The sequence below is a fragment of the Martes martes genome, assembly GCF_963455335.1.
Source record: "Martes martes genome assembly, chromosome: 7".
NCBI classification, from domain to species: domain Eukaryota; kingdom Metazoa; phylum Chordata; class Mammalia; order Carnivora; family Mustelidae; genus Martes; species Martes martes.
In genome coordinates, this window is record NC_137894.1 from 31,107,832 (window position 1) to 31,126,884 (window position 19,053).

The 19,053-nt window shown below is 54.8% G+C and overlaps 1 protein-coding gene across 1 annotated transcript in view; it reads right to left on the minus strand.

Annotated features, from left to right (window-relative positions):
- Positions 1 to 14,445, minus strand: part of CCDC33 (coiled-coil domain containing 33) — a gene marked incomplete at both ends in the record, with an annotated part of 101,028 nt that extends 86,583 nt beyond the window's left edge. The window contains 2 exons of the mRNA XM_080809663.1: positions 12,635 to 12,999; positions 14,136 to 14,445. Of these exons, the coding sequence (XP_080665789.1) occupies positions 12,635 to 12,999; positions 14,136 to 14,445 (675 nt within the window). The remainder of the gene's footprint in view (positions 1 to 12,634; positions 13,000 to 14,135) is intronic.
- Between the last annotated feature and the right edge of the window lie 4,608 nt (positions 14,446 to 19,053).

The window sequence follows — 19,053 nt, forward strand, 5'->3', positions numbered from 1 at the left end:
CCTGGCCAATGAGACAGCCATCAGCCCAAGACTGCATGTGGCTTTGCTACTTGACCACACTGTGACCCCCTCACCTCTCTCCCTGCCTGCCCAACTCCTCCTCTTCCCTCATTGCCCTTCCTGGTAAGGGGAGCCCTGCCTCTCCCAGCCGAGGGCAATGAGCCTGCTCCCCCAATGCCTAGGGGCCAGCGCCAAGCTTTGACGACTCAGAAAGGTTCTAGTGTGAGGAGTAATGGGTGATCTCATAGCTAATAGGCAACCCTCCCTGCCTCCCCGGGAGAGAGCACTTGGAGCAGCCTCGTGGCCGGCCGGGGTGGTTAAACACAGCCATTTAGGGAGTGCACAGCTGTGGAGGGCTGGGCTGGATCTGAGGCTGGTTCTTGAGGAAGGAGGGGTCCTGCTCCCCTCAATCCCCCATCCTGCTACTCCTTCCCTCCTCCGCTCCTCCCCACCCCTCACCACTCTCTCTGTATTTTGTTTGGGCCAATGTATTGGGCTTCAGGCAAAGGCAAAGGATGATGGGAAATGGAGTGTGACTCTGTAGCCAATAGCAGCTTATAGCTGTGTGACCTTGGTTCAACATACTAACCCTCTCTGAGCTTTGGGATCCCTCCTTATACAGTGGGGAAATCGGCATTGCTATGAGGACAGAAAGAGGCAAATGAGGGTACTGCACTTGCACTGAGTCTCAGCAGGGTGCTCCAAAAATGCTCCTCCTTTTCCTTGCTGAGCAAACTGCGACCTGGCAGCTTCTCCCCAGCAGACCCAGGCCAGAGAAGCAAACACTGTCTGCATGCGCACCTCTGCCAGTGCTCGAGCCTTTCCATCCCGCCTCCCCCGCCCCCCAGTATTCTAGCCCCAGTCTTCCCGCTTCTGCAGACCCACTCTGTACCCCGCTTCCAGGCCTGTTCCCACAGCTGTGCCTTTCTCCAGGCAGCCCCCACGCCAGAAATGGCTCCTGCTCTCCTCCCTCATTTCAATTTGTCCTTAGGGTCCGGCTCAAGACACTTCCTCCGGGAAGCCTTCCTGACTCCCTTCATCCCCTGCTCTGAACGGTCCTCTTTGCAGATGGGGATGGGGGCCTGTGTCTGTGCTGAGTTCGCCCTTCACAGGTCTTAAGCCTGAGGCAGGGGCGTGGATCACAGCCAAGACCCTGCCCCTCCCCTGGCATTTGTCAGTTGTCTGTGTCTGCGAAGGCAGATCTCTTCCAGGGTCTCTATTCCCCAAGCGCCCTGCCTGTCCCCTCAGCCAGAGTGGTATATATAGCAGGGGCTCACTCGTCAGCCCCTCCTGTTCTTATAGTGGTGAACACACAGGCTGCCTCGCCTTGCCCTGGGCTCAGCTCTGCCTCCCAACGAGCGTCTGGGCAAGTACCTGGACTCATCAGGGCTGCAACTCCCCACCTGCCAGGCAGAGGCTAACCTACCTTGTGGGGGCAGGTGTCCGGCACACGGCAGGCGGTGCTGAACCTGGCCTCCTCCACAAGCACTCCAGAGTGTGCTGACCTGAGCCTCTGTGGCCCCAGGTTCGCAACAGGGGACTTGGGGTGCTTGTCACGAGCATGCTGTCCTCCTCCCCGGCTCAGCAAGCACGTTTATTGACTGCCTTGTTGAAGGAAGCCTCTCAGCGTCGGTAACCAGAGTTCTCGTGGGGGGCCGCCCGGGGCCCATCCTCCCGGTCATGAATCACTTTGCTAAAGATGCGACGTGGCTTTGGGGCATTTTTCTTTGGAAAAAAAATCAATAACTCGTTAACAAAGAACTAAATAAAGGGGTAAGCGATGAAGGCCACCTGCCGTTCCCTTCCTTCAGAAAGTGCAGAAGCCAGATCTGCCAAGATGGGGTGGGGGGTCCACTCAGGCTTGGAGGGCAGTAGGCTCACCCCTCAGCCCGGCTCTTCCAACACACAAATCTGACCGAGTCCCTCCTCTGCCTCCGTAAACACTTCAGGAGGGCCCCACTGCTCCCAGGAGAGATTCAGATTCTCCCACGAGACCCCTGAAGGCCTCGAGGTCTGCTTGCCCAGGCCTCTCCAGTCTTGTGGCAGCCGATCCCTGCCTCACACCCATGCTCCAGCCGCATCCTACGCCTACGGTCCCCTGAATGGGCTCTGAGCTCTCCAGCTTCCTGATCTTCACATATGCGGTTCCATCTGCCTGGACTGTCCATCTCCCTCTGCCAGCCTGAATAATTCATGATGCTTCTTCAAGACACAAATGGAACAACATCCAGCGAATCTTCCTCGAAACCTGCCTCTGCTGCTCCCATCCCCACCCAAGGGCATTGGATCCACAGCCCGTAGGCCTCTCTGTGCCCAGGCTCATACCTGCTGTTCTTTTCTGGGAGAGGGTTGCTATCTCCTCTGAGGACAGGGATTATGCCTGGTGGTCCCTCCTCGGGGCCCAGGCTATTTCCTGGCACAAAGTTGGTGCCAGGTGTGTGCTCACTGGATGAATGAGGGATGACATTAACATCAGATGCCTTCTTCCTCCCTGTGGTCCTCAGAAGCCCCCACTTCAGCCTAGGATGATGGTGCCTGCCCCCCAGATAACCCTCCTTCCTCCAGAGTCCAAGCTCTCCGTGGTCTTCTCCCCTTACTAGGGCACAAATAGTTGGTGTGTGAGCCTCATATTCAAAGCTGATAATGAGCAAGCACTTATTACGAGGACGGCCCTCCTCCGCACATTTGGCATACATTCACTCAGTTGTCACAACTACTTATGAGGTAGGTACAACTCTAGTTCCCATTTCACAGATGAGAACACAGAGGCAGGGCCTTGAGCAGAAAGGCCGAACTTCAGAGCCAGGCCATCTGTCTGCACAGTGTGTTTGTAACCACAGCCCTGGCCCTTATGGAGGTGCTTGTAGGGAGTCTGGGGGGCCTGCCCTGCTGCTGAGATGAGCCAGCCGGCCCTGAGGAGCTCCGGTTACAGGAAACTGCTTATGCAGACCGAGTGGGCCTGGGATCCCTAATTCCCCCCTTCTGTGATTCCCTGCTCAGTGCCCGGTCCCTCGCCCACACCGCCCACCGTCTCTACCAGAGAGCACAGCCTCTGGCCCTAATCTCATTTGAGGCCATGAAATCGCATTTGCAGCGTATTAATGCGGCACAGGCGGGCTCAGCCCTGCCTGTCTCCTGGAGGACAGGAGCCTGCAAAGCAATCTCTCGGGGAGGCGGCGCCCGGAACACCCGCCGACAAAAAGCAATTACGCTTTAAGAGGAAGATTAAAATAATATCTCCCTACCCCCCAACCCCATGCCCACCAGAGGGCCTCTGCTCCGCTGCTCTTCGAGGCCCCCACCACCTCCCAGCAGTGATTCAAGGGCAGGCTTCCTGCTGGGGGAGGGGTGGGAGCAGACTCAGCCCTCTCTCTCCTGGGTGTGCCCCATGGCTGGCCCCTCAACGGTCCCTGTTCCCCACCCTCTATCTCGCCCAAGTTCCCAAAGGAAAGCACGGCTCTCTCAAGCCTCTGGGCCTTTGCCTAAGCTGTTCCTTACCCCTTGGAATGCAGCCCTCCCGCCCTTATCTGGCAAGCGGCCACTCACCAGGCACAAGGATCATAGCTAATGTTCTGTGGGCATTTAGTATACTCTTTCAATTTACTGCATATTCAAGTCAACAATCCCGTCAGGGGAGTCCTACCATCTCCCAAATGACAGAGGAAGAAAGAAGGCACAGAGGGGTTAAGTCCTGGTGCTGGAAGGCAGCAGAGTAGGGGTTTAAGGACAAGTCTTCAGCCTTTCCCCCAGGGTGGGCCCAGTGGCTTCCCCTCCAACATCTAATGACCATAGTGGCCTCGCTATGCTCTCCTGTCTCCCGGAGAGCTCTGAGAGGCCAGGCCTGGCACAGAATCAGAGCTTCACACACAGTTCTTGTGCAGAGGAATCATGTACCTCCCTGCAGTGGCAGAAGGCCTGCGGGTGTGAGTCCTGCCCGCCCCTGCCTCCAAGGTTGGATCCACTTTCCCCTCTGTCTCCATTCTGGAAGTCTTCGGAATCTCCTCTCCTCCAGGAAGGGCTCCCAAACTACAGTCAGGCTAGCAGACGATTTAAGCCTCACAATCACGCTGCAAAGTCAGCATCGTTACCCCCATTTCACAGAGGAGAAAACAAAGGGTCAGAGAAGTGACTTGATCAGGAACACCCAGTATGGGGCAGAGACTGGGCTCTGAGTCCAAAGTCCCATGTTTATCCCCTGCACCTTCTCGGTTGTCTGTAACTCTCTCTCTCACCCCTGGGGTTGGGAAAGGGCTGGATTCTGTCCTGGGACTGTTTATGCAACACTTTTTTCCCAGTGTCGTCTATCAACTCCAGTGGGTCAGGAAGGGTTGCCTGGGGACTCTGAGCCACTGAGAGCCCCAACTCCATCCCCAGTCCTGCTCCCAAACCACCCAGCACCATGAGCACAATGACTGGTTGGGGTCAATTTAAGACTCAGGAATCCATCTTGGCTGGACTTGGTGCCATATGGGGGCCACCAGAAAAAACCTGTTCCCCCAAACTGCTTCCCCTCAATCCTGACATGTCATCTAGAAAGCCCATCGAAGTAGGAGTCTCCCTGGGAAAGAACACTGCAAGTCATTCCTGCCACTGTGCTGATTACTGAGCCTGAGAAACCCAGACATGGGGGTGGGGGGGCTGAATTCTAGCCTGGCTTTGCTACTGATTCAATGGGAAGCCTTAGGTAGGCCATTCATGTCCTTTAAGGGCTCAGTTTCCTGCTCCAGAAAATGGACATTATGAAAGCTACCCGTCCCCTCCCAAGACCATTATGATACTTCAGAGGACTCCACGAGTCCCCGCTTCACCAGCCTGGCTCAGGGCAGCCCAGGCAAATAGGTGATGGCAGAGGGCTCGGGGTCCATGGAGCCGGCACACCTGCCCTCCGTTTTCTTGGTATCCCTGCAACTCCCCATCCCACAAACATGCCCTCCCCACTTCTTCTGTTCTCTCTGTTTGCTGTTCCCTCACAGTCCTCCAATGTTCCTGCTGCCACACCTTGGCTCACATTTTCCTCTCCACTCGAAAACCATACTGCCCAATCTCTCTCGGAATCCCACCCATTCTTTGAGGCAGGGATCAGAGGTCCCCCTGACATTTGTGAAGTGGGTTTTCATGAACCAGACGATTTCTCACCCTCTTCCTCACCTGACTTCACAACCTCACCGTCAGTAGGCACTGCTCTGCCCATTGTACAGGTGAGGAACTTGAGGCCCAGTGAGGTCAAGTGATTCATTCCAAGTTACCCTGCAACTAAGAAGTAGGGTTCTAGACCAAGGTCTTCTGAGTCCTGGCCTGAAGTGGTTTTCCTATGGCAGACTGAGTCCTTGTATCACGCAGTCATGCCACCACTTCCTTGCCAGGTCCCAGCAGCCCCCACGGTCAGCTTGGAGAGCCACTGTCCTCCAACTCCTTACCCATTGCCTCTCCTTACCCAGCCCGGTGGCTCCCCAAGGCCTGAGGGGATACAGCTCCCTTGTTTGCTGCTGGGGGAATGGATGAACAGGCAGACAGATGGATGGACAGACAGACGGATGGATGGATGGATGAGAACCACGGGCCCAGAGAGGCTGGACTACGGAAATCTAGGGCAGGCTGTCAGATCCAGATGGAAGAGGGAAGACCCCACTCATTCTCCATCTGTCTGTAGAAGGGGTTGGTCCCTGCTGGCCTCAGCTGCTCCCGAACCCAGGACCCCTGCAGAACAAGGACCAGGCCTGACAGGCCCCCTGGTCAGGCTGGCTGGGTCCCGTCAGTGTTCCTTCACCACAACCCTCCCCTATCCAGTTTTATTAAAGATCAGTCCTGTAAGACTGGTTTCACACACAGTTCTAATTTCACCTCATGCATCACACATGCCACGTCCCCAAGACTCTTTCTTCTCTGGTAGAGGCTGCACTTGGGGGGTTCTGTACAGAGATGAAGCCAGGAAGGTCCAAGGAGGTGCAGCTCTGTGTGTGAAAGTGCGTGAATGTCAATGAGTTGCTGTGGCTCTCTCTTTGTGATGGGGAAGGTCTCTGTTTGTCCAGGGTGTGATGGGTGGGGGGTGTCTGTGTACATTCACACATCCATGAGGGTGTCTGTGTTCGGGAGTGTCTGCTGGGGACACATCCACCTTCCAGGGGTATGAGTGAAGGAGAAAAGCATAAGATGACCATCAAAGGCCAGATAACTAGACCCTCCCTCCCCTCCTCCCTTCTTACTTCACTGGGAAGGTAATTTCTGGAAATGAGAAGCCCACCACAGTTCCCTCCCCTGGGCTGGCTGGAAGGACAGATCAGAGGCAGGCACCCCCTTCCGCTTCAACTCCCCCTCACCAGACACATCTCTCTCTCTCTCTCTCTCTCTCTCTCTCTCTCTGTCACACACACACACACACACACACACGCACACACACAGGCTCCAAGAGGTCTGAGTCAGCAGTAGCCCCTGGCTGGCGTGGGGGAAGGCAGAGATGGGGGAGGGCAGCCGCGCCAACGGGTGAGCTCGGTACAACAATCTGTTAATGGAAGGCTAGCATCCGGGCTGGGCTGGCCTTCTCCGCTCCGAAACCTTGTGTCCAGGTCCCAGGGTGGAGGGCTCACAAGTTCCCATCACCCCTCCCCTGGGAGGCCAGCCAGGCAAGAAGGAGCAGCCCTATTTTCGAGATGCAGAACCTGAGGCCCGACCCAGCGGTTTTGCCCAATCTAGACATCACTTATTTTATACTTCCTGCAAGGCAGGGCCAATGGTAATAAGCTAGCTCATTTCTCTTACCAGTAACAGAGGACATGGGGAGCGCTCTCCTCCATTTTACAGATGTGGAAACGGAGGCCGAGGGAAGTTATGTAATCCGCACGAGGCCACACAGCTACCAAACAGATGGCGGAGACTTATCTGAACCCAGGTCCGTCTGACCCCAGCCCACCTGCCTCTCACTGTCAGCTACCTGAACCCCAGACTTCTTCCAACCCCACCCTGCTGAGCTCTGGAACCCGGGTAGGACTCCATAGGCATACAGAGGGGACTTGGAAATCAGGCTGGGTGGGCCTGAGGGACAGGCTTGGCAAGGACATAAATATGGGACCCTTGCATTTTCAGGTTTTATCCCCTGTGTCCAGGGAGCTCTGAGCTCTCCTTCAGAGGTCCCTGCGGACACAGTCTTTCAGTGCCACGGAAGAAGGAGAGGGACTATCAGGAGGCCTGGAGGGTGATTGTGGTACATTTAGCTGATGGCCTTTCTCTTCCTGAGGGGGCTGGTCCTGTCCTTGCCCCTGGGCCAGCTCCAGCCAACCCTGCCTCTCCTGCCAGCCTCAGCCCTCCATCACAGGCGGGCGAGGGTTTGCACCCCTCCCCGTGTGGGTGACAGCGCTCTCTGGGAACGCCTTGACAGAGCCTTTGTTCCCCTGAAATAAAAGAAAATCGAACTACAAAGGGAAACCTCAGGTAGCTTTTAACGGGGGCTCAGCTGCCTGAGGCACAGTGTGTTTAAGCTGGAGGCAGTTGTCACAGGAGCAGAAGGGGGAGCTGCCTGCAATCCTCCCCCCCCCCGCCCCCCCCATCAAGTTTACTCAAGGAAAAGGCTCTTCCAAATAGCCACAAAGGAGGAAATCAATGAAAATTGATAGAGAAACATAAAGCAGCTGTCCGCCTGGGTATGCGTGTGTGTTTGTGTGCATGCGTGTGTGCAGCAAGACCATGCTGCCTGGACCCAGGCTGACCTGCCCGGGGCCAGGAAGGCCAGGGGCTGGGAGTCGCTCCAGCGCTCCAGCCAAGAGCCGCTAGAGGGGTGCTGGTGGCTGGGGGAGGGGCAGCAGCCAAGTCTCACTCGAGTTAAGAGAGAGATTAATATATTCAATCCGCTCGGGGTAATTGAGGGAACAATCGGAGTGTTTTTCTAAAGCCTATAAAACTGCCTCATTTGCAAGGAGGAGCTGACCTGCTCCAATCCCCTGTATTTGATGGAGCTCCGGAAGGGAGGGAGGAGGAGGGGCACAGGGGGATCCCCGCACGGAGGGACTAGGGACAATAGCCTGGGAGGGGTCCAGCAGGTCTAACCTGTTCTCACCTTTCCCACCTCCCACCTCTTAGTAGCAGCCTGAGCACTGCTTTCTGGAGCCTCTGTTTCCCCACCTGTGAAATGGGCCCTGGGCATCCTCCTCCAACAGAGAAGTGGGAGGGAGTAGCAGAAGGGGAGTTTTCTCTAGGTGCGGGAAGCCAACTGGGGGAGGCACCAAAGGTCTGACACTGAGGCAGGCGGAGAGGCTTGAGCAAAGGGAGGGACACTGGGAGCAAAGAGGTGCCCAGGTCCCCCCACCAGGCCAGATCCCCACCCGCCGCTGTGAGATGAACGGGGCAGTAAAGTTAATGAAATCCACATTGTGAGCCTTTCTCGGCTTGAACCATTCCAGTCTCCAGGGCAATAGAAACCGTGTCTGCAATAGTGAGCCATAAAAGGCACGATGAATTTAAAAGAGTTAAGAGGGGAGGAGAGTGAAGACAGGGAGTGCGCGGGGCCGGAGCTAGAAAGCCGTGCTGAGGACTGGGAAGGTGCCGGCCTGGAGTGCTGCCGCAGTGGGGATCCTGGGGATCGGAGCGGGTGTAGGAGAGGAGAGCGGAAAGGAGAGGTGGAGAGAGACTGGGAGGGAGGGAACAAAGGGAGAGAGCCAGAGCCAGAGGTGTAGGGACAGAGGGCAGAGGGGACCCGGCAGGGCCAGCCACTGCCAGCTCCGTTCCCCTCTACTTCTCCTTAATGAAAGCCCCAGCCGGCTAATGCCAAAGCCACAGTCAGAAGCCACAGGCTCGGAGCCAGGTGCTCAGCATTTGGTGATTGCTTTATTAGCTTTTTCTTCTCTTTTCTCCCCCTCCGGGGCAAAAAGGGAAAAAAAAAGGTGTTTTAAATGGAAAGAATATGAAAAAAGACCCTTGAAAGCGTCATTTAAAAGGCTCCTGGGGAACAGAATCATTTCCACGAAACAAAACTGTGATTGTTTGGAAGAGGTAAATGCAGGGCAGGAGTCGGGGGAGGGAGCCCCCCACACCTTCCCCTCCCCAGCTCCCGCTCCAGTGGGAGGATGCTCACTCGCTTGCAGAGTGAAGGAGCCCCCAGTACTGCTCCCAGAGCTATAAGCAAGGCATTTTTAAGTTCATGTTTCCAGAAGTTTCATCACTTGGAATTTCCAGCCCAAGATTTCTCTCTGGAACAGCTCTGCCTGTGGGAATTTGTCCTGAAACCTTCAGGATCTCTTAGAGAGGTCCAGTGAGCAATGCGGCCCCGGAGGGCTCTGCGGCTTCAGGCCCAAGGCTGTGGTGGCCTCCCCCTGCCCTTCAACCCCCCAGGAGGCCTTGTGCCCCCATTAAAAAAATTGAGCCGGAGTCACGACCTGACACGGCGGCCTGCCCCTTGCTGCCTCCCTCACCTTCCGGGACCCTCTCTGTCCAGCACTGGACAGGCCATCCTCATTCTGGTCAGGTAAACTCCCTTTTACTCTGGGGGAAGAAGGGCCTTGGGGGTACTAGGGTGGCACAGCCATGTGGTCTTAAACCTGGCAAGAGGGTAGGGAAGGGAGTGTCAGAGGACAGGATGAGTCTGGTGGAACTCTGCCCAGAAAGGAAGTCACTAAGGACCCCGAGACCCATGCACGAGGAGACTCCCCCACTGTAGCCCCTGCCTGTGCGCCCCAGTCTCCCATCCCTGGGTCAGGGGCCTGGGGAGTGATCTCCATCCTGGAGTTGGGCTGTACCCGCTGGAAATATTTGCAGGGGCTATGCCCTCGCCCCACAGCACACAGGGGGAAACTTGAGGACTGGAGAAGGGAAGGTGTTCACTGTCCACATAATGTGAGTGTGGGGGGATTGATTGTCCCGGCAGAGTCTCAGGATTGTGGAAATGCTGTGGCCAGCTTTGGTGTGTCATTTTTGGCTCTGAATCCTGTGGGCCGAGGCTGAGAAGCACAGTGGTTCAGAGTCAAAGTCAGTCACTGAAGCTCCCTTGGAGCCCCGCCTCCTGCTATCGGCTCCCTCTTGATCATTTCATTCCTAATTCCCTGCCTACTGCTCCTTACTCCACATTCATCCCATGATCATGATCAGTTCTGGTTTAAAAACTGACACACAAGTTGGAGAAGAACTTGTGAGTTTACAATAAAGTTGTAAATTGAATAGATTCAATGGTTGAAATGCCTGATGCAGACAGGACTGAAGATATTCCAGAAGGAACAAAATCGATGCAGAGAAGTCTTCCTGGAGGAAGTGACCTTGAGCCCAGAAATCCATTCCTGGCCCTGAACTGAATACAATGAATGCAGTCTCCTCTTCTCCATCCTTCCGGCTCACTGCCTCTTCTCATCACTCACCCTACCCCCACCTTCATCTGTCTCTCTCGCCTCTTCAGTTGAGAGCCCACGAGAGCTGGGTGAAGTCCTTCCTTTCTGGGCTCCATTTTCCCCATCTACAAAGAAGGGAGGGAGGGGGGTCTCAAGGATCCCTGTGGTTCTAGGCCACAACCACTTCCCCAGGGAGCGGGCCACAGGCAGGCAGGACTGCCCGTGGCTCCAGCCCCAGTCTTGCCGCTGTCCTTCTAACTGCGTCTTTGAGCCTCCAAGCCCCAGCTCCAGAAATGTGCCCGCCTTCCTCCTTCCCCTGAGCTGAAAGAAGGCAGCCCCTTTCCTCTGAAGGACCCCGCGGCATTGTCTGTCCCCCACCAATTTCCTGGCCTTGTCCTCGGGGTTGTGATTGCTGACCCCCCAGGAGGGAAGCTATTTTCCTCTCCCTCGAAAGCCATTTTCTTGTCTTGGTGGAAGCAGACATCTGACACTTTAAGAGGGAGAATGGCAGGGAGATGATGGCATTAAATAACAGAAATTAGAGCTGCTGAGGATGGCTCTGCCACTCCGAGGCCCCCCTTCCCTGCAGCCGCCGCGCCACCCCCAGCAAACTGTCTGTGGGGTGGGGGTCGGGGGGCTGGCTCAGGCTGGTCACAGAGAGCAGGGAACCACTTCTCCCTGAGCTCTGTGCCTCTGGTGTGTGTATCTAGCCCTGTGACAAACTAGGACAGAGGGGACAGGGGCCCGAAGTCAGGGAGCTTGAAGTCTGAGAGAGGAGAATGTCACGTAAGGACCCAGGGATGCTCCAACTCCCTCGCAAGCAGTGTTCTCAGCCCCCAGCCTACAGTAGGTGTCAGAAGTATTTGTTCATTTTTTTTTTAAAACCAGTATTTGTTAATGGACTAACCAATGAATTGAATGAATGAATGAACAGAGGTCAAAGTGGTCCCTGTAACAGGCTGAGACCTGGGGTTCCACGTAACAGGCTGAAACCCGGCAAGAGAAACTGGCCCCTGGGTCCCTTCCAGTTCTCCAGGCACGTGCTGCCGGATCTCTATCTAAACCACAGTTCATGGTGTCTCTTTCTCCCGAAATTTCTCCCCCGTTGCCTCCTGAATCGAATATCCACCTTGCTCTTTTGCCATCTTACCCTGATCACCTCCCCTTTCCCCAGCCCATCAGCCCTCCCTGAACTCGATCAGCCCACTACCCTGGGCTCCACGGCAGCCCCAGACCACGGCACTGCCCACCGCCCGAGAGAGGAGCTGCAGGAAAAGCCAGGCACCTTGGGCTCCAACCTCAGCTCCAACTCCTGCTGCCAGCTAGACCCTTTCCCTCTCCTCGGCCAGCTTATTCTGGTCCCTCCTCCTGGAATACCCTCCCCAGAGCCCGGAACTGGCATCCCCAAACCTTACCCACCTAGTAGAGGGTCTGACAGAGTCAGCACTTAACTGTCTGATGGGTGAACGAATGAATGAAAGACTCATCTCCCAAATGACAGCTCTTCTGAGGAGCGTAGATTACACACTCCCTCACCAGAGCACCCCTTCCAGCACACGACTCACAGGACTATACAATGGCCACACTGTGTCCACTGTCTTCCAGCTAGGTGGCACCGTGAGCTCTGGGACTAACCTAGCTTTGGATCCCAAGCACCTGTGTAGAGTCCCCCAGGAAATGTTGTTGGTATTAATTGGAATCAAGCATCATGGGGCATAATCCTCAGTTTCACTGCCCATGAAATGGGCTGCTGCTTGCTCTACTAGGTTTTGCCTCTGCTGGCTTTGAGGCTCACCAGACACACTGCCTGGCTGCAGGACGACAACTATACTGGGAAAGCCTCCTTCGGCTTGGACAAGGACAGGACTCTCTTACTTGGGTCTGAGGCTGCCAGGATCCGGGTTCAGGGCTGAGTCCCTCCTGGCCATGGTGGGAGATGGAGGGGTTTGAAGGTGGACGCACACAGACTTCTGTCTTGTGGTCACTTCGGGCCTCCTTCAAAACATAGTAACAACACATGAGACTGAGTTTGGGGACTAAAGGCTCTCAGGGGACACTCATCCACTGGGCAAAAGGAACCCCACACAGTGGTGTCCCTTCTCTGTGAGGACTTTGCCCCATTTTTCTGTCATCCCCTTCAAACTAAGACTTCCTGCCTCCACCCTCACACTGCAGGTTCCCCAGAACTGAATGAGGCCGTCCTAGGAAGTTCTGCGGCTCTGCTCAGTAGGATTGGGGGACAGTCAGGCTTATCAGAGACTCTGGGTCTTCTAGTAGGGGGTTGGGGGAGGGGAGGCCAGAACCTGAGGTGGGTCCCAACAAACACCCACCTGCAGCCCGGGCAGCTGGGGCTCTGGGCGGGGTGACACGGGTTCTGGTGAGACGGCCCCCGGGGGGCAGTTGGGGGCTGGAGGCTGAGGGCCCCGGTGCTCTCGGAAGGCCACGCTGTAGGCCAGGCCCCCGCAGTGGCGGGCCGTGGGGTCAGCACTGGCACGCAGCAGGGCCAGGCTGCCGCGGTAGCGGTACAGGTCCTCCTGCTCCCGCGCCCACAGGTTCATGCGGGGTTGGTCCGGGCGCGGGAAGACCGGGAAGATGGCCTCGCCCACCTTCTGGGCGGGGCGTCCTGAGACCCCGCCCAGCCGCAGCGCCTCCACCCGCAGTTGCGCGTCGTGCTGCCAGTCGTTCTTGCAGAACCCTGGAGAGGGGAGGTGTGGGGTCAGCGGCGGGGTCTGGGGACTCCCTGCCTGCCCCGGGTTGGGGTAGGAATGACTGGCAGGGCCCTCGGGGAAAACTGGGCCGCCTGCCCTTTGAGTGGGAGTGGGCTTGGCTAAGCTTTCCCAGCAGATGATGCCTTGACACTTCTCGGGGCCCCACCTCTCACCCCTCCCTCTACCAGTGAGGGGATGGGAGGGCTCTTAGCCGCCGACATGGTCCGGAGTATCTACTTGGAGGGAAGAGTTCAACCTGTCTCTGATCTCTGGCCACCTGAAGGCCTGGGACTTGGTTTCCCCGTTCCCTCACATCCCTCCTCCTCCAGGAAGCCCGCCTACATGGCTTCGCAGTCTAGGTGTGGATCTTCTGCTCCTTCCAGACCACTTAACTACTCTTTGTTTGAGATGCCCACCTCTGTACCTAATCTGGAAACTACTGAAGGCCAGACTCAGGTCTCCACCTCTCTCTCCACCCCCATACCTGCGGTCCAGTGGTGTTCGGGGCTGGGCACTCAGGACCCTGGCTCCAGTGTTACTCAGTGTGACATCCAGCGGGACTGCCCCTAAACCTGCTGGGTACTCAGCTCTTGTAAATTTACAAAGCCATTCCTCATCTGTCTTTTTAATTTTTTTAAATTAAGATTTTATTTATTATTTGACAGCGACACAGCAAGATAGAGAACGTAAGCAGGAGTGCTCCTTTGGCAGCACATATACTAAAATTAGAACATAAGCAGGGGGAGTGGGAGAGGGAGAAGCTGGCTCCCCGCTGAGCAGGGAGCCCGATGCGGGCTCAATCCCAGGACCCTGGGATCATGACCCGAGCCGAAGGCAGACGCCTAACGACTGAGCCACCCAGGCTCCTCCTCATCTGTCCTTTTATTTCCTCCTCACCCGACCTGTGTGGCCAGCATCAGTGTCCCCCTGTCACACTGAAGGAGGCAGGGGCTCATGGAGGATTGGCATTTGCCCAAGATCACACGGACAGAACTTTGGGATCCAGTCTGAAGTTCTGACCCTGACCCTCCCAGGTTCCCTGAGGCTCCCTGGGGTCCCTGACTGGTGGGGGTGGGAGTTAATAGGACCCTTCTCTCCCCACAACCACCACCATACTTCGTACCTTTGGGCAAAGTAAAGACAAACTTGTTCCTGGTGAGGGTGAGGCTCTGGCCAGGATCTTGCTGCTCGATGACGTCAGTGACAACAGAGCAGGTAGGGAGGGGGTCCCCGTCATTTACCTGCAACTGTACCCCAGCCCCAGAGCCAGCCTGCAGGGGGTTCTCAGCTGTCAGCCGCAGGGCATATCTGCCCTCCTCGTTAAACCCCACACTTAAGACTTCAAATTCCAGATCCAGTATCTTCTCCTCAGCCTTCAGCCTCTGGCTCTGCAGGGATGCAGGGACCCAGGGTTCAGGCCCCCTGAAGGCCATGAACTTGCTGGGGACTGACCCCCAGGCTGAGCGCTGCCCCCTCCCTCCCACAGCCGCAGCCTGAGCCCAGTCTGAAAGCCTGTACACTGGGTGCTCAGGATTATGCCCCAGCCCTTTCTGTTTGTTTGAGGAGAAACCAGGTAACAAGCCAGGAAGCTGGATCGGTCGTGGGGGAACAAAGGCTGACATTGATTCCTCCCTTTTAGTCTTTGCTCATTCAACAAATATTTATTGAGCATCTAATGTGTGCCAGACACCATCTTAGGCATTTCTAATACAGCAGTGAAACAAATGAAGGTTCCTGCCCTCCTGAAGCTTCTCTTCTATTGGAAGAGGGAGATTGGGACAGATAGAAACAGGCACAAAATAGAGGAAATAAGTAAATTATAATATATATTAGAAGATGATAATTCTGTGGGAGAACTCGTGCAGGGCCAGGGATGAGGAGCACTGGTGTGGGGAGCAGGGCCAGGGATGAGGAGTACTGGTGTGGGGAGCACTGGTGTGGGGTTCTCAGGACTTTCCATTTCTGGGAGAGCCTTTCTCTATATGCCTATTCATTCCCAAGAGTTGGTGAATTGGGGGGAGTCTCAAGGGAAGAGGGACAGTGTTTGTTCTCTGGGAGCATGGCCTTAGCACCTGCTTCTGGAACCAGTCTGACCTTGTAATCAAAACTCACAATATCGGGCACAGCTTCACTTTATAGAGAGCCCAAAGCTTCTTACACTAAAGAGTTGTCAAGCTGGAATCCATCCTTCCTGAGCCTGGGTCCTGTTGATACCCAACAGGAGAGGGAAAATTCTGAACACTCTTCACTCTTCATCTCTACCATCACCATCACCACCATTTCTGTCACTACCAATATCATCCATTACCACCAGCACTACCATCACCACTATGACCACCAATATCACCACCATCACCACCACTATTATCATTACCATCACCACCATCTCTATCACCACCATCATCACCTTTACCACCAGTACTATTACCATCACATCACCATCATCACCATCAGCGTCATCACTATTGCTATCATCATCACCATCACTACCATTACCACTGTTATCACCATTATTACAACCATCACCATCACCACCACCATCACCATCACTATCATCATCACCATCATCACCATCACCACCATCACCACCATCTTCACCTCCAATATCATCATCATCATCATCATTTACGATACTCTTCATTGAGCAGCTACGGGACACCAGGCACTCTATGTGGCTCTGTGATGTAGATATAATCATTCCCATTTTACAGATGAGGACTCTGAGGCTGAGAGAATCTCAGATCACACAGCTAGCAAGTAAGCTGAGCTGAGATCTGTACCTATCACTACATTTTCCTATACTAAACTTGTCCTGGGACTGGATCGAAGATTGAAATTCATACTCTCATGGGCTTCTGTATCCTGAAACTGCACAAGTACAGTTCTGAGTCCAAGAACCACAGGTATGGTTAGCATAGATCTCACTCTAGACTTCATTTGAAGTCATCTTGGCGGGAATGTGTCATTTCCATCAAATAAAAGATAACCAGTCTAAAGATGGCATTGGCCAGCCCTACCAAGAGTCCCAATGTATGTGGTAGGCTTCTCTGCAATGATTAGAATCCAGTTCCTTCAGATTCCCCCAAGGAGAAATTGAGGCAACGAGGGTTTAGAAGACCAGAGTTCTAGTCTCCTGACTTGCACGTGAACTTGGGTGGATCCCTTTCCCTCTCTGGGTGTCAGTGGCCCCATTTGTACCATAAGTGTGAGTTGGGTGCTAAGTCTTCCTACAGCTCTGGCAGTCTGCAACTCTGTAAGTCATAGGGGGAAAGCCCAGAGTCTGGCCATTTGGGGGAAGAGAGGCCACCTGGAAACCTTAGCCTCAATGGTTGGGCCTGACCAACCAACCTGGGTCTAGAAGCCATGGTTTTCCCCCACAAGGTCGAAGGTCTTGGAGATTCAGTGATTCAACTGAAGCAGCTCTCTTCCCTTTCATGTTTGAAGTGACCCCCAGAGATGTCACAAGACAGGAGTCACTCCCTTCTGCCCTGGGGCCAACCTCTGCATTGTACCCAGCCCCAAGTCCCTGCGAGCAGATCCCATGAACACAACTGTTCTTCCTAGTCAATTTACCCTGAGCCATGCCACATTTCCCTCTTCCTGCTTTCCTCTCTTCTTTCCCTCCCTCCCACTTTCTATAAAAGGTCTGGGGTGACCAGGGTGGTCTCAGCATGGTTTTAAGGGTCTCCCATCCCTCCCACGTCCAGCCTCCCCTTCCCAACTCAGTCTCTGGGAAAGGCTCATTTTTGGGGTATGTGTGTGTATAGCTACCTTTTGCAATTATGGCAAAAGAGGTAAAATGTAAAGTTTACCATCCTAATCATTTCTAGGTGTGCCATTCAGCAAATGTTAAGTACGTTCACATTATTGCACAGCCCGTCTCCAGAACTCTTCTCATCTTATAAAGCTGAAACTCTACACCCATTAAACAAGGGCTCCCCATTCCTCCCTGCCCCCAGCCCCTGGCAACCGCCTTCTGCTTTCTGTTTCTATGAATGTGATTGCTCGCCATCTAAGTGGAGTCACACAGTATTTGACCTTTGGTGACTGGCTTATTTCACTTAGCCTAATGCCCTGGGAGGCTTACTTTTGCCCCAGGCCAGGCCCGCCTTGTCTCCCCTCCCCTGCCTTTGCAGGTGCTTGTCCCTCTGCCCCAACCACCCAGCCACACGTGCTGTCACCCCAAGCATCCTGCTGGAACCGGGTCTGGGACTCCCTCCTCTGCCCCACTCTGCACCTTCCTCCTTCTGTCTCAGATAATGACTTGCCATGCTGGGCAGAATATTCCTTCAGGAATCATGTCTGTGTGTCCAGGCCAGGGCCGAGCAAGGGATAGATACCTGGGGGACCATTAAAGCATTATTGAGTAAATGAATGAGTGCGTGAATGAATGAATGAATGAAATGTTAAATGAGTGGATGTTCAAACCCGACCCAGCTTTTGCTTATACGGAAAAGAATAAGAAACGGTGCTTTCGCTACTTCAACTAGATTCCACGTGAGAGAACAGAAGAGCATTTTGGGCTCCTGACTCATGCTTGGACTCAGGGATGCATCCTGGTGCCTCACTGGGCAGGATGGTGCTCTGCAGGGAGGATGGGGTAAGTGGCAGGGCAGGAGGTAGGGTTCTTTTTTTGTTATGTGTTCATCAAGATTTTTAAAAAAGATTTACTTATTTATTTATTTTAGAGAGAGGATAGAGACAGCAAAGGGGCAGAGAGGGATAGGGAGAAGGAGAGAAGCAGACTCCCACTTAGCACAGAGCCCGACATGGGGCTCAATCCCATGAACCCTGAGATCATGACCTGAGTCAAAATCAAGAATTGGACACTTAACTGAGCCACCCAGGTGCCCCAGGAGGTAGTGGTTCCTAATGCTCAGGCTCCTCTGGGCCTGGCCTCAGTTCCACAAAGAAAGTCTGGAAACCTCAGTGAATTTTATCAGGTCAGGGCTGGATAGTGCTCCCATTTTACAGATGAAACACTGAGCCTGGGGTAGCAGACCAGGACCAGTTCCCTACTCCCTTCCCAGGATTCTCTCTACTCCGAGTTGCCTCCCTGAGTCCACCTTCTGTGGTTTTCAAAAGACTGAAGCTGCAGGCAGAGGCCTGGCTCCTGCAGGAGTCAGGAAGGGCCAGGGTGTGGGTGAGAATGGGAGGCAGCAGCGCTGACTTCCAGGGCTCCCTCCTGGGCCCCAGCATGAAAAACCTTAGTGGAGCCCTCCAGTCTTCTTTCTTCCCTGGAAGAATGGTGACTCGGAGGCTGCTGGCTTTGTCTAGAAGAGCCTGGCCTGTAATTAGCCCATCCCAGAGGGTCCCTTCCTGCTTCCCACAATGGCTCCTCTTGGCCTCCTCTGTGGACACCTGTGGGCCCATCCCCATCCCCAAGGAGCCATCCCCAGCTCCCCTTTGAATCCCTGGTCTCTGCTCAGAGCTGAATCCTCCCAGCAGAGACATCTGTGAGTTCCTGGATCCTCCCAATAGTGCTGGCACAATTATCCCCTTCTACAGATGGGGAAACAGAGGCTCAGAGAGATCAGGTCGAGGAGTGAAGGGATGGACCTGGACCTCAGGCCTCCTGATTCCCAGGCCAGTGTTGTGATTTCAGTAGCCAGCCTCCTCCCTCCAGCAGCCTCTCCCCTCCTGCTGCTGCCTCCTCCCCCCGCAATGGAACAGTCCCAGGCCCACTCCCTTCGAGTCACAGCACCAGAAGCCTACGGGGTGATGGAATCTTGGACTCAGCACTAGTAAAGTGAGCCATGGCAGCCCCTCTCCATCACACAGATAGGAAAACAGGCCAAGAGCAGGAAAGAGCCTCTTTGTAGTCACTCAGTAACTGGTAAAGGCAAAATGAGAAATCTGGTTTCTTCCCTCCACTTATAGTGGGGGTTAGGCCGGGGTCTGGCTACCTTGAAACTCTCCCTTCTGAGTGGTAACTTGGATCCCATCTCTATGTCTCTGGCACCATCGGGCTGCTTAGCCTCCCCTTCCTGGCCTCCTGCTCCAGGCTTTGGTACGGAGCACTGTCCTGAGAGTCTCGGGTC